Source organism: Capsicum annuum, chromosome 1, assembly GCF_002878395.1.
Source record: "Capsicum annuum cultivar UCD-10X-F1 chromosome 1, UCD10Xv1.1, whole genome shotgun sequence".
NCBI classification, from domain to species: Eukaryota; Viridiplantae; Streptophyta; class Magnoliopsida; order Solanales; family Solanaceae; genus Capsicum; species Capsicum annuum.
The window spans coordinates 196016608-196029557 of NC_061111.1; the positions used below are offsets into that span (position 1 = coordinate 196016608).

At 41.8% G+C, this 12950-nt stretch overlaps 1 protein-coding gene across 1 annotated transcript in view; it reads left to right on the top strand.

The window, feature by feature from the left end:
• The window catches only part of LOC107842884 (dynein light chain LC6, flagellar outer arm), a 19759-nt gene extending 7896 nt beyond the window's left edge, over positions 1-11863 (top strand). Inside the window, exon 3 of the mRNA XM_016686928.2 lies at positions 11542-11863. Coding sequence (XP_016542414.1) covers positions 11542-11624 — 83 coding nt within the window. The 3' untranslated portion in view covers positions 11625-11863. The remainder of the gene's footprint in view (positions 1-11541) is intronic.
• Positions 11864-12950: the final 1087 nt, after the last annotated feature.

Genomic DNA, 12950 nt, shown 5'->3' on the forward strand with positions numbered 1-12950 from the left:
CCCCCCCCCTACCGGTACTGTCCGTACCCCCCCCCAGCCCGGCATTCAACCAGCTGCCGCCCGGTCCCCAGCCGCCAACTTGGTCTCCAACAGGCCGACACTCCGCCTGCACCCGCCACGCCGTCTCCAGCAGCCGCAGCCCCAAGCGAAATCCGGTGACTTCTAACCTTTGTTATTTCGTTATTTCATATTGCTTTTTAATTCATTCTTTCATATTCCATTCTTAGTACTATGCTCGTAGTAGCCCGTGTACCTTGACTTGCGTGGGATTTGTGAACATTGCCTGTTGTCTGTTGTCTGTTGTTGCTGTTGCTGTGGTCGCTTCTTAGCTTTTGCTTCGGGAGTTTTCCTTTGAACGTGTGTGTGTCTTGTATCTCATTGCTGCTGCTTTGGTATTGCCACCGGGTATATCCTTATATTTTCCTACTTTTTCGTGTAGTTGTGGCTGTGGGTGGTAATGAGTGGTTAGGGTCATGTCCGAGGGGGTTGGGGCGTGGGGCTGTGGTGGGGGCGGGAGATGGGGAGAGAGCGGGAGTGGGTGGGAGGCCAAGGTTTGGCCAAGGGGGGGGTAGTGGGGGGCGCGTGGATAGCGACGGTAGGCTGAGGGTTGGGTCTTGGAATATAGGGACCCTTCAGGGGAAGTCCATAGAGCTGGTGAAGATTCTTAGGAAGAAAAGGATCAACCTTGCGTGTGTCCAAGAGACCAAGTGGGTAGGGTCTAAGGCTAGGGATGTGGACGGTTACAAGCTGTGGTACTCTGGGAGCGACAGGCGTAGGAATGGAGTTGGCATCTTGGTAGATGAAGAGCTTAGAGGCCAGGTAGTGGAGGTGAAAAGGATCAACGATAGGTTGATGACTATTAAGTTGGTCATTCGGGGGTTTACCCTGAACGTGTGTAGTGCCTATGCGCCGCATGTGGGATCGGAGGGGGAGGAGAAGATGCGGTTCTGGGAGGCTTTGGAGGAGGTGGTGAGAGGCGTGCCCAGTTCGGAGAAGATTGTTGTAGCAGGGGATTTCAACGGGCACATCGGGGCGCTACCGGGAGGCTTTGGGGATGTGCATGGTGGTTTTGGTTTTGGGGAGAGAAATGAAGAGGGTGCGACCCTATTGGAGTTTGCGAGGGCGTTTGGGCTGGTGGTGGTGAACTCGGGCTTCCCGAAGAAGGACGAGCACCTGATCACTTTTCGGAGCGCGATAGCCAGGACCCAGATTGACTTTTTGTTGCTTAGGAAAGGGGATAGGGCGTTGTGTAAAGACTGTAAAGTCATCCCGAGTGAGAATCTTTCGACTCAACATAGGCTCTTGGTTATGGATTTGGGTATAAAGAAGAATAGAAAGCGGAGGAGTAAGGAGAATAGACCGAGAATTAAGTGGGGCGGCTTGACGCCAGTGAATGCGTGGGAGATAGGGGAGAGGTTGGCGGGAATGGGGGTGTGGGAGTGTAGGGGGGACGTGGATAATATGTGGGACAGGGCGGAAACGTGCATCAGGGAGAATGCAAGGGAGGTGTTGGGTGTTTCTAGGGGCCGGGCCGGACATCATCGGGGGGATTGGTGGTGGAATGAAGAGGTGGGGAAGAAAGTGCAGACCAAGAAAGAGGCGTATGCTAAGTTGGTGGAAAGTAAGGACGAAGAAGAGAAGCGGGTAAACAGGAAAGAGTACAAGCTAGCGAGGAAGGAGGCAAAGTCAGCGGTCACGGCAGCTAAGACGGCCGCTTTTGAGAGCTTGTATGCAGGGTTACAGGGGAAAGGAGGGGAGAAAAAGTTGTTTCGACTCGCTAAGGCTAGGGAGAGGAAGGGTCGTGACCTCGATCAGGTGAGGTGCATTAAGGGGGAGGACGGTCACATAAAGAAGAGATGGCAGTCGTACTTTCATACGCTCTTGAATGACGAGGGGGACAGAGCTATTGTGTTAGGGGAACTGGAGCACTCAGGGGAGTGTCGGGATTTTAGCTATTGTAGACGTTTTAAGGTAGACGAGGTTAGACAGGCAGTCCGCAGGATGCGAAGGGGTAGGGCGACGGGGCCGGATGAGATACCGGTGGAGTTTTGGAAGTTCGTTGGAGAGGCTGGTGTTAGGTGGTTGACTGCATTGTTCAATGAAATTTTCAGGACGGCAAAGATGCCCGAGGCGTGGAGGTGGAGTACCATGATCCCCCTCTATAAGAATAAGGGGGACATTCAGTGTTGCAATAACTACAGGGGATTAAGTTACTGAGTCACTCTATGAAGATATGGGAGAGAGTGGTCGAGGTGAGGCTGAGACGGATAGTGTCTATTTCGGAAAACCAGTTCGGATTTATGCCCGGCCGCTCGACGACGGAGGCAATCCACCTGGTACGGAGGTTGGTGGAGCAGTATAGGGAGAGGAAGAAGGATCTGCACATGGTGTTCATCGACCTGGAAAAGGCGTACGACAAAGTCCCCAGGGAAGTGCTTTGGAGATGCTTGGAGGTGAGTGGAGTACCGCAGGCATATATACGAGTAATTAAGGATATGTATGAGGGAGCGAAAACCCAGGTGAGGACGGCGGGAGGAGACTCAGAGCATTTCACTGTCCTGACAGGATTGCATCAGGGATCTACTCTTAGTCCCTTTTTGTTTGCGTTAGTAATGGATGTGTTGACGCGGCGTATCCAAGGGGAGGTGCCGTGGTGTATGCTTTTTGCAGACGATGTAGTCCTGATAGATGAGACTCGACGGGGTGTGAATGACAAATTAGAGTTGTGGAGGCGAACTCTGGAGTCTAAAGGGTTCAGGGTGAGCAGAACCAAGACAGAGTATGTGGAATGTAAGTTTAATGACGTGAGGCGGGAGAATGAGGTAGTAGTGAGGCTAGAAGCACAGGAGGTAGGGAAGAGGGATAAGTTCAAGTACCTCGGGTCCGTGATCCAGAGTAACGGTGAGATTGACGAGGATGTCTCGCACCGTATTGGGGCGGGATGGATGAAGTGGAAACTCGCATCGGGGGTGCTGTGTGATAAGAAGGTGCCGCCCAAGCTTAAAGGCAAATTCTATAAGGTGGTAGTCCGTCCGGCCTTGCTGTATGGAGCGGAGTGTTGGCCAGTTAAGAACTCCCACATCCAAAAAATGAAGGTGGCAGAAATGCGGATGTTGCGCTGGATGTGTGGACTGACCCGAGGGGATAGAGTTCGGAATGAGACTATCCGGGAGAAGGTTGGTGTGACTTCAGTGGAGTGTAAGATGCGGGAAGCACGATTGAGATGGTTCGGACACGTGAAGAGGAGGGGCATGGATGCCCCGGTCCGTAGGTGTGAGAGGCTAGCGTTGGATGGTTTTAGACGGGGTAGAGGTAGACCGAAGAAGTACTGGGGTGAGGTGATTAGGCGGGACATGGAACAGTTACAGCTCACCGAGGACATGACCCTAGATAGGAAGGTCTGGAAGATGCGAATTACGGCAGAGGATTAGGGCCAGTTCGGGTCGCTAGTGTAGGGAATTAATTGGTGGGGGTGTATTCCTGTTATGATTCTGTATTCAGTGTTTCGTGTTCCGTGTTCCATGTTTATTACGAATCTGGGTGCTTCCTCTGCTTTATATTCCTGCAATCCTGCTTTACTCTGTTTTATATTCCCTATGGGTGCCGTATCTATGTTATGTCATCTGCTGCTGTGCTGTACTATGTGTTTGTGTGATATCTCGTGACTTGAGCCGGGGGTCTTTCGAAAACAGCCTTTCTACTTCATCAGAGATAGAGGTATGGACTGCGTACATCTTACCCCCCCCAGACCCCACTAAGTGGGAATACACTGGGTTTGTTGTTGTTGTTGTTGTATCTTTAATTGCTTTTTATTTATTACTTAGTAGATAATTATAGAAAACAAATAAAATAAGCTATGTAATTGCAATCACTTCGAACTACATTGCCTTACCCGTTGGGTTTCTTTTCAAAAGTCAGTACTCTACTTTCTCTTCATCTTCTCTAAACAAAGTGAAAAAGGGTGCGGAAATTTTTCTTCTTCTTCTCTGAGAACCAGTCAAGCTCACTTGTTCTTGTCTAAGCAACTTGAAAAACCTCACAAGGGTAGTCTGGAATTTGAGTCGACTAAGAGGTGTGTTTCAAGCTTGACTTTTTTTTTTGGGTAAGTAATGATAATTGCCCAATAATGTAAATTTTGCAGGGTTTGAAGTGTTCATAATCAACTTTAAGTAATGCATAGTGAATTGGTTACTCAAGATCAATTACATATTGCATCACTAAAATTTGTTCATGAATAAATTCTTGTTAAAGTTGAAAATTGCACCATTGTGGGGTAAAAATCCACCAAACTTTAGCTTTTCAAGATTATGGAGTTGAATTTGGGCATGGGTTCTTATTGAAACTGAAAATTAGGGTTACCAGTTCTGAATTGAGCAATAAAGTTTGAAATCTCAGCCCAAGAATCGAATTCTACTTGTTGGCAAGCATGATTTTAAATGATGACTATGTTGAAAAGTTTTCAAATAATCGAATTCTGTTTTAGGCTGACGAGCTATCACATAAGTGACGGCTTATCAGACCAAGTCGTCATTGTTGTTCAACCTGATTACATTCTGCCTGAAGCTGACAACTTGGCTGACGGGCTATCACATAAGTGACGGTTTATCAGACCAAGTCGTCACTTGTTGTTCAAATTAGTTTCATTCTGCCTGAAGCTGACGGGCTATCACATAAGTGACGGCTTATCAAACCAAGTCGCCACACCCTTGCTCAAGACAGTGATAAAACCCTTTCAAGGATGTCATTGAAATTGATGGGCTTTTGCTTGATTATTTACTCTTGTGTAGTAAGTGATTATTTCTTTTTGTCCTTGCTGCAGAATTGATAATGCCTCCTAAAGGAAAAGCAAAGAAAGTTGTTAAGGAGGTGACTAAGGAGAACTTAACTTGAAAACTCCTCAACGAAACCGAAAGTGAGGAAGAGGTACCACAACTACAGAGACGCAAGAAAAGGCAGAGTTTGAAGATAGCTGAACCTCTTCCACAACCCAAGGAATAGGTGGTTGAAGATGTTGAGACTGAGGAGGAAAACACCTCTCCATCTGACCATACATCTTCAGAGCAGCCCAACTCTGAGGAACCTTCAGCAGAACATCTTCTTATGAACATCCAACTGGTGAAGATTCTCAGATAAGGGGAGATGTGATAAAATGCAAGAATCCTGGTGTTCGAGAAAGTTTCAGATGTCAGGTTTATGGAGCAGACACAATCTACCATAGCGGAATGACAAGAACAAAAAGAAGTATTAAGCGGCCGATATGTGAAGAGATGAGGATCACTACTACTGGGCTGAGCAAGTACCCCCAGATGGAGAAAGTATTCAAAGACTGATTTGGGATGGACCACAAAGGGAGGTGAATCATTCTGCCCACACTAGTCCAGGAGTTTTACGCAAACTACCAGGCTACACTGGAGAATATGTGTAAAAAAGGAGAGAAAGCGACAGACATGCCCAACACGAATAAGATTCCAGCGAAGCGAGGGGAGTAATGGTGGATCTCTCGGACAGCACTGCACTATCAACAGATTCCTCCATGGCCCACACTTCAGCCACTTCTCCGAAATTCTACTTTAGGAAGAAGGAAAGGGCAAAACAGCGTCCTTGGTTGGCAAACATTATAGCTGAGGGAGAGCCGGAATGGTTGACAAATGCCAATGAAAGGATCTTTAAGGCCTCACTGTCTTAGGAGGCAAGATTTTGGTGGGGCGTAGTACGGTCTCGATTGATGCCTACAGTGGAAAACAACATTATTGGTGAGGATAGGGTAGTTTTGGTGGCGAGTTTAATGTCTAAGCTTCCTATGAACTTCGGGGAAATTATTACGGATAAAATGAAGATTCAAGCAACAAAACCCGACAGTGCATATCCCTTTCCTTGTTTAGTTACGAAGTTGTGTGAGGCTGCTCATGTACCTGAGATTACAGGCGTAGATCAAGAGATTCCTGATCAAAAAACTCACAACCCCATCAAGTATAATGAAAATCAGCCTAGGCTAGTGTTAGGCAAAGGAGTAGGGGTTGAAAATGATCCACTCAGGACTGATGAAGTGCAAATAGCTGCTGCTGATACTAGTTCAACGCCAAATGTGGAGGTGTCAATTCCTGAAGTTGTACAGGCAACATTTTTTGCAAGAGCAGCTTCAGTGCATGAAAGCGAAGAGAACCTCGTAGTTGCAGCACCGGTGTCGGAGTATGCCTTTACTCCTCTTAATTTCAGAAAAATGGTGAAGCAAGGGAAGAGGTTCGAGGCACAGTTGAAGTTGTTTGCTAGTCAATTTGAATCTACTATGGATAAAAGAATTAAAGTGGCAATTGAACCCCTCCAAACTTTGCATAGATGTGTTGATGAGTTGGAGAACCGTCTTAATGCAAGATTGAGTGAGATGTCGGCCCTGGATCTTGCAGATTTCAAAGTAGCTTTGGGCAAGGTGAAAGCTGATATTGTGGAACTGCAGCGTCACCAAATTATGTTACCTTCCAAACCTATTGCTGAAGAATCCGAAGATGAAGGCCTGCTGTTTGACATCACTGGAAAACAGTGAAGAAAAAGGCGACAAGAATGGTAAGGGCAAGAGGAAAAGAACTAATAATGATGAAGAAGGCAGAGAAAGAAAAGATAAAAAAGGCGATGCAAATATCAAAAGCGGAGGGTGAGCCAGTGGAGGAAGCATCAAGTGTGAGGGCTATTTATGTCACCTTCCAAACCTACTTCCGGAGATGAAGGCTCGCTGTTTAACATCAGTGGAAAACCAGTGAAGAAAAGAAAAGAAAAGGGCGACAAGAATGATAAGGGCAAAAGGAAAAGAACTGATAGTGATGAAGAAAGGAGAGCAAAGATGAAGGCAGAGAAAGAAAAGATAAAAAAGGCGATACGAATATTGAAAGCGAAGGGTGAGCGAGTGGAGGAAGCATTAAGAGTGAGGGCTGTGGGAGCCTCGACTAGTAGGCCTCCGTTGAATGTTGAGGGGGGGGGGTTTTACTCCACCAACGACTGTGGCAGATGCGTTAGCACAACCTGATGCTATTGATGTGATTGTTCCAGCTGATGATGCAGCAGCAAAGTCAGCGACTCATGATTCACACGGTTGAAGCGGTGCAGGTATATTCTATCCCTTGTTGTTTCAGGTTGTTAGATATGCATTAAGGGTAAACATGTTCTTTTCTATGGGAGTAGAGGTACTTGCAACCTCAAGGGTATATTGTCTGTGTTCTATACCCTTGAGTGTTACTTAGTGAACCGATGTGTTTAAGCTTGTTATTGGTGTTTGTGTTTTGTTTCATGTTGTTTAGTGGTTAACTAGGAGAGAAATAAGTTTCTATGGCAGTCGACATTATTTTTAGAATGATAAATACCTCTCCAAGTGTGTATATTGCAACTATATGATATGTATCTACATGCGACTGTTGTGAATCTTGTTTTGCCATTGGTATTAGAGACATGATAATCATTGCTAACAATTGCATAAACCGGATAGGTAGTAGCTTGTAATGTACCTTTGTGCCAAGTGTGTGTGAGATATTACCAATTTTCCTCTGTGTGTTAAATCAAGAACTTGCCCAGTTAGTCTGTTGTAGGATAGTGGTTAGGATCATAGGTCGTTTTTTATATCAGTTCACTTTTAGCCTAAATAACCTTTCATGTGTGAATAATACCCTTTGATTCCGATTTTGAGCCTGTATGCCTATTTTTCTTGTTAAACCTGTCACGTTCCCATTTTTATCACAATGAACCTGTTTGCCCTGGTCCTGGTCCTTCTTGGACATTGTGCAATTCGATTTAGACAAATAGCCTAAGTTGAGGGTGGCTATTCTAGGGGGTGCATGATATAAAATGAGTATGAAGATGGGTAAAATAAGAGAAAAGAATGCAAGGCCGGGTGTGGTAGAAAAAGAATAAGAAAAGAAAAGTTGTGAAAAAGAGAAAATGAAAGATTAAAAGACCACACCCAACCTGAGTATGCTTTAATAAAGAAAGGGAGAAATAAGGTAAGGGTTAATAAGTGATACCCCAAAAATAGTGTAGTGCCAGGGAGGTTTAGTCACTTTAAGTATCCTTGCGTATCATACCAGCCCCAAGCTTACGTTACAAAGTCGAAGAAAAGTCTTGTAGTGATCCTAACTTAACTGTCTGAAAGCTTCGGTAATGAAAATAAGGGCAAGCTTATGGTATTTGACATATATTGATTGGAACTTCTTTCTGAGAGTGAGTGTCTCTTGGCCGACCCATATTGACGTACTTGATTTCATGTTTGAATGAGGAGGGACTTCTTTGTTGTAAGGGCACATGGGTTTCATTGCTAGTTGCTTACTTGTTTAGGTAGTGTGATTGTACATATGCGTGGTTGTTGTTGCTAATGAGATGCCATATCTTGATTCCCTTGTGTCACATTGTTGTTCTTCATGAATGCATATTTATCCTAGCAAGGACAACAATGTATATACAATCCTAGGCATGTTTTCCGCATACGGCCACATATAAAAATTATGGATTTCGAAATTTTTTACCTATGTAGGAATAATTAGTATCAAATCCTTTTTTATCGCATGTGTTAAATGCATGCGAGTAAGTTGAAATATAAAGAATAATTGCGGCTGAAGCTAAGAGGTTGTTGTGGTTTTGGTGGGGGTATTGGTTATATCAAACAACTACATTCGGGAGCAGGGTGATAATCAAAGTAAGGTATTTCAGGTGGAGACGGTTCAAAGTATTATTTCTTGATGTTGGTTCTTAACTTTGAAATTAGAGAAATAACATGGAAAGAGTTGAAGAGAATAAGTACCACAATTGTATTGTCAAAGGAAATTATTTTATTAATAACTCAAAACATATATTTATAGCTAAATTTGTAATTAGAAATCAATTGAAATAAGGATAACTAATTCCTAATTCAAATAACAAAGGGATAACTAATTCCTAAGTCTAAGCCACATAGGATTATAATAATTTAAAACTACTGAAATTATCTACTCCTACTTTATGTCTGAGACATATCTTCAACACTCCTCCTTGGATCAGAAATTGTAAATTGCAGTCTCGACTTTGGCTAAATTTGACCTCTTGAAAAAATCTGTCAATTCATCTTTGGTCTTGCATGACTTGTGTGCATGTAAGAAACTTTTGTCTCTCGTATCAACTTGTAATCTCATAATTAGTGGAATCAAAGATTCGACAATATTTATCTCCAAATAATAATTTAAATTCTTCTTTCATTAGCTGACCAACACTTAACAAACTTTTATCAATATCGAGCACATAAAAGACATTTGAAATTATTTTGTACCTGAAATTGTTTTGATTGCAACATTCCCTTTTCCTTTTGCAGGGATATAGTTACCACTCCCAATTCTGACTTTCTTATTTCCCAAAGGCAGGAACTCTTTAAAAAGAGTCTAGTCATATGTCATGTGGTTTGTACAACCACTGTCAATCATCCAAAAATCTGATTTCTTGGTTGAAGAATATGTTGCCACAAATAAGTGATCTTTTTCTTTTTCTTTGGTGATTTAGCATCTGCTTCATATTTTTGAATTTTGTTTTTGCAAATCATAGCTTCATGGCCAAGTTGATTGCAGATCTTGCATTGTGCATTTGGTCTCTTCCAACATTTAAATGGAGGATGACCTATTTTGCTACAGTGCTGACAAAGTGGGTAGTTTTTCCTTGAATTTTTATCCTTTCTTTGAGTCTTATGGTTGACTGTCAAAGCTCCTTCAATCATACCATCTTGCCTTATAAGCCTCCTTTGCTCTTGTGCCTGCAATGTAATTAACAATTCTGTCAAGGTAATCTTAGACAAATCTTTTGTGTTTTCCAAGGTAGTTATTGATACTTCGTATCTTTCAGGCACTGTGACAAGAATTGTTTCAAGCATTCTTGAATCTTTAAATTTTGTGTCAGGCAATCTTACCTTGTTAACAATGCCAAGAAGTCGTTCTGAGTACTCTTTGAAGGTCTCAGATTCCTTCATCTTTTGCAATTCGAATTTCCTTATTAGATTCAGTACCTTCATGCCTCGTATTCTTTCATTGCTGGTATATATTCTTTCTTCAGATAATCCCAAATTTCTTTTGGTGATTTAAGGGCCATAATTCTCATGAAAAGTTTTGGAGAAACACTAGCAAACAAAGTTGCTTTTGCCTTTAATTTCCTGATTTTCTTTTCCTTTTGACTTTTGATCTGAGCCACCGTGGGATTATCGGGCAGCGGAAGAACATCAAAATCCTCCTCCACGGCCTCCCAAAGATCTCAAGCCTCAAGATCAGCCTCCATTCTTACTGCCCAAAGTTGGTAATTCTCACCATCAAAGAAAGGAGGAGCTATTTGGGAGAAGTTGCCCAAAGTTGGTAATTCTCACCATCAAAGAAAGGAGGAGCTATTTGGGAGAAGTTGTTTTCAGAAGTCATCTCTCTCAGATCCTTCAAGAAATTGGCTCTGATACCAATTGTTGGTTTTTAACTTTGAAATTAGAGAAATAACAGAGAAAGAGTTGGAGAGAATAAGTACCACAATTGTATTATCAAAGGGAATTATTTTATTAATAACTCAAAACATATATTTATAGCTAAATTTCTAACTAGTAATCAATTCAAATAAGGATAACTAATTACTAATTCAAATAACAAAGGGATAACTAATTCTTAAGTCTACGCGTCATAGGATTCTAATAATTTAAAAGTACTAAAATTATTTGCTCCTACTTTATTTCTAAGACATATCTTCAACACTTGAAAAATCGTTGTTTGAAGCCCTCGGTGTCAACTATCTCTTTTGCTGGTATGTTTGAAAGTTTTCTTTTGAAATTCTAGTCCTTTTGGTGATTGCATGTTCGGTATTCCACTCACAATTCTGGAAAAGGCCATGTCGTAATTTAAAGCGGCTGTGGAGGCCTCACGAATATCATGGCGTTCAAGACCCAACACAAAGCGATGGTAGCCCTAATGGCAAGTAGCCTTCCGCGAAGTTATGCGGATCAGGTCACACATTGCTATCATGAGGGTCTAGTCCGTGATTGCGAAGACCATTTTATAGGTGGGGTTGCGTTAATCTCCAATGTACCTACGGCTTCAAATGACAACACCTTCCTAAGGGGTACAACAAAGACTGTTTCTAAATCCAATATAGTGACGAATGCACTCATTAGGAATATTAGATAAGTGAATACAAAAAAAACATTTAAGAGACTTTAATAGTATGTGGAGATCATCTGTGCTTGCAAGTGGAGATTGTCCGTGCGGCACAGGGATAGCGTGGTTGTCTCCCATGGGTTACACTCCGGGTCTCCCCATCAACTAGGTTGGGGTTATTTAATTGTTCTATTTTGGTGATTAATAAAATCAATTTAGCTACCAAAAAGAAGATGGAAAGATAGTCCCCGAGTTGCTGCTTTGCCGAGTCATTTGTCGTATGCTGACGGGTTATAGAGTCTGAGAGGATGAAAATTCTTCCGCAAATATGTTTCCGTAGAAGATTGATTATAATTGACTAGCTTGATTAACAACATTTGCAATTCCAATGGTGATATTTGTGTGCTGTCTCTTGTAGGTTCTTATGTGACTCATGAAACAAACCACTTTGTCTACTTCTATTTGGATTCAAAAGCTGTACTTCTGTTCAAATCTGGTTGAACTTGGTGCCGACATTGATGGGGAGACATTGATGAGAGAGTTTTAACTCAGGATGATGATCATATATTCAGACATTGTACGTATTCAATTGAAAATTCCAAGCTGCAACGATTTGGTGGAAAATTCAGTTGTACCTGTATATTTCTGCTTTTACATTGTGTAAACAAATTCTAAACTTGATCGAACTCCTCAAAGTTGTTCGTTGATGATGCTTTTGATAAATTGAGGCAAAACAGAAACAATGGCTTTATTGAGTGGCGAGGACATTCCAAAAAAAAAAAGTGACGAGAACAACCAAGAGTGCCGTTTGATCATATAATTGTATTACTTTCATAAGCATTTGGCAATCTCGTGTGAAGATTGAGAACAACTGTCTAATATGCGGTTAGAGCATCGATATGGGCTTGGCCCGTGAGGCTTGTCCAATCCAAATTTTTAGTTAATTAAAATATAAATAGCATAAATATCAATCATTTGGGAAGTAATTACACTTTCTCCCACCTTTTTAATTACTTTACTCTCTCTTCCTATTAATATACATAACATAGTTGACATACATAAAATATTGTTGGAATTTTTGTAATATGTTTAGGGAGTTGGGATTTTTTGTAATATTGGAAACATAAGTTGTGTATTTGTATAATTTTTAGTTAATTAAATGGGTTTGGGTTAGTTTTTTCAGCTCATTTAGAAATGAGGTTTATAAGTTTAGTCTCACTTGGCCCATCGGCTTCAAAAGTCCTAATCCGTTAGCCTCAGAGGTCAGCTCATGGGTTGGAACATTAAAATTAATTATTAAATATTTTTAAGTTGGTCATTTATTTATTAGGAATTAGAATATTGTCAATCTTTTCTAACTAGTTACTTATTTTTTTTAATCCACTCTTTGGCTGATGCTATTTTTTTGAAAGTTCTTAGTGTGTTTGAAATGGTTGATAAGCTGCTTTTAGTTGTGGACTTCAAAAAGTTACTTTTACTTGTGATGGTTAGTATAGTACTTACAATATTTTTGTTTATCATGTTTCGGGTTGCTTTTATTTTTCTGAAGGGCTAATCCACCTCAACCCGCGGTCCGCTTTGGGTTGGGTTGAGCCACTATTTTAAAGACCCTTTAGTTAAAAAGGGTTAGTCCGTCCTAGCCTATTTAATTTTTTGGCCCGCTAAGGTTGGTTGGGCCAACCCATTTTAACAGCTCTATATGCAGTGATGGTTTAAAATGGAATGAAGGTTGCTTACGGTATTTACTAATCCCTGTCTCCACATCGTTTATTTAAGAAAAAAAAAAAGTTTTTGTAAAAAACTTTATAATTTAAAATAGGCCTTAGA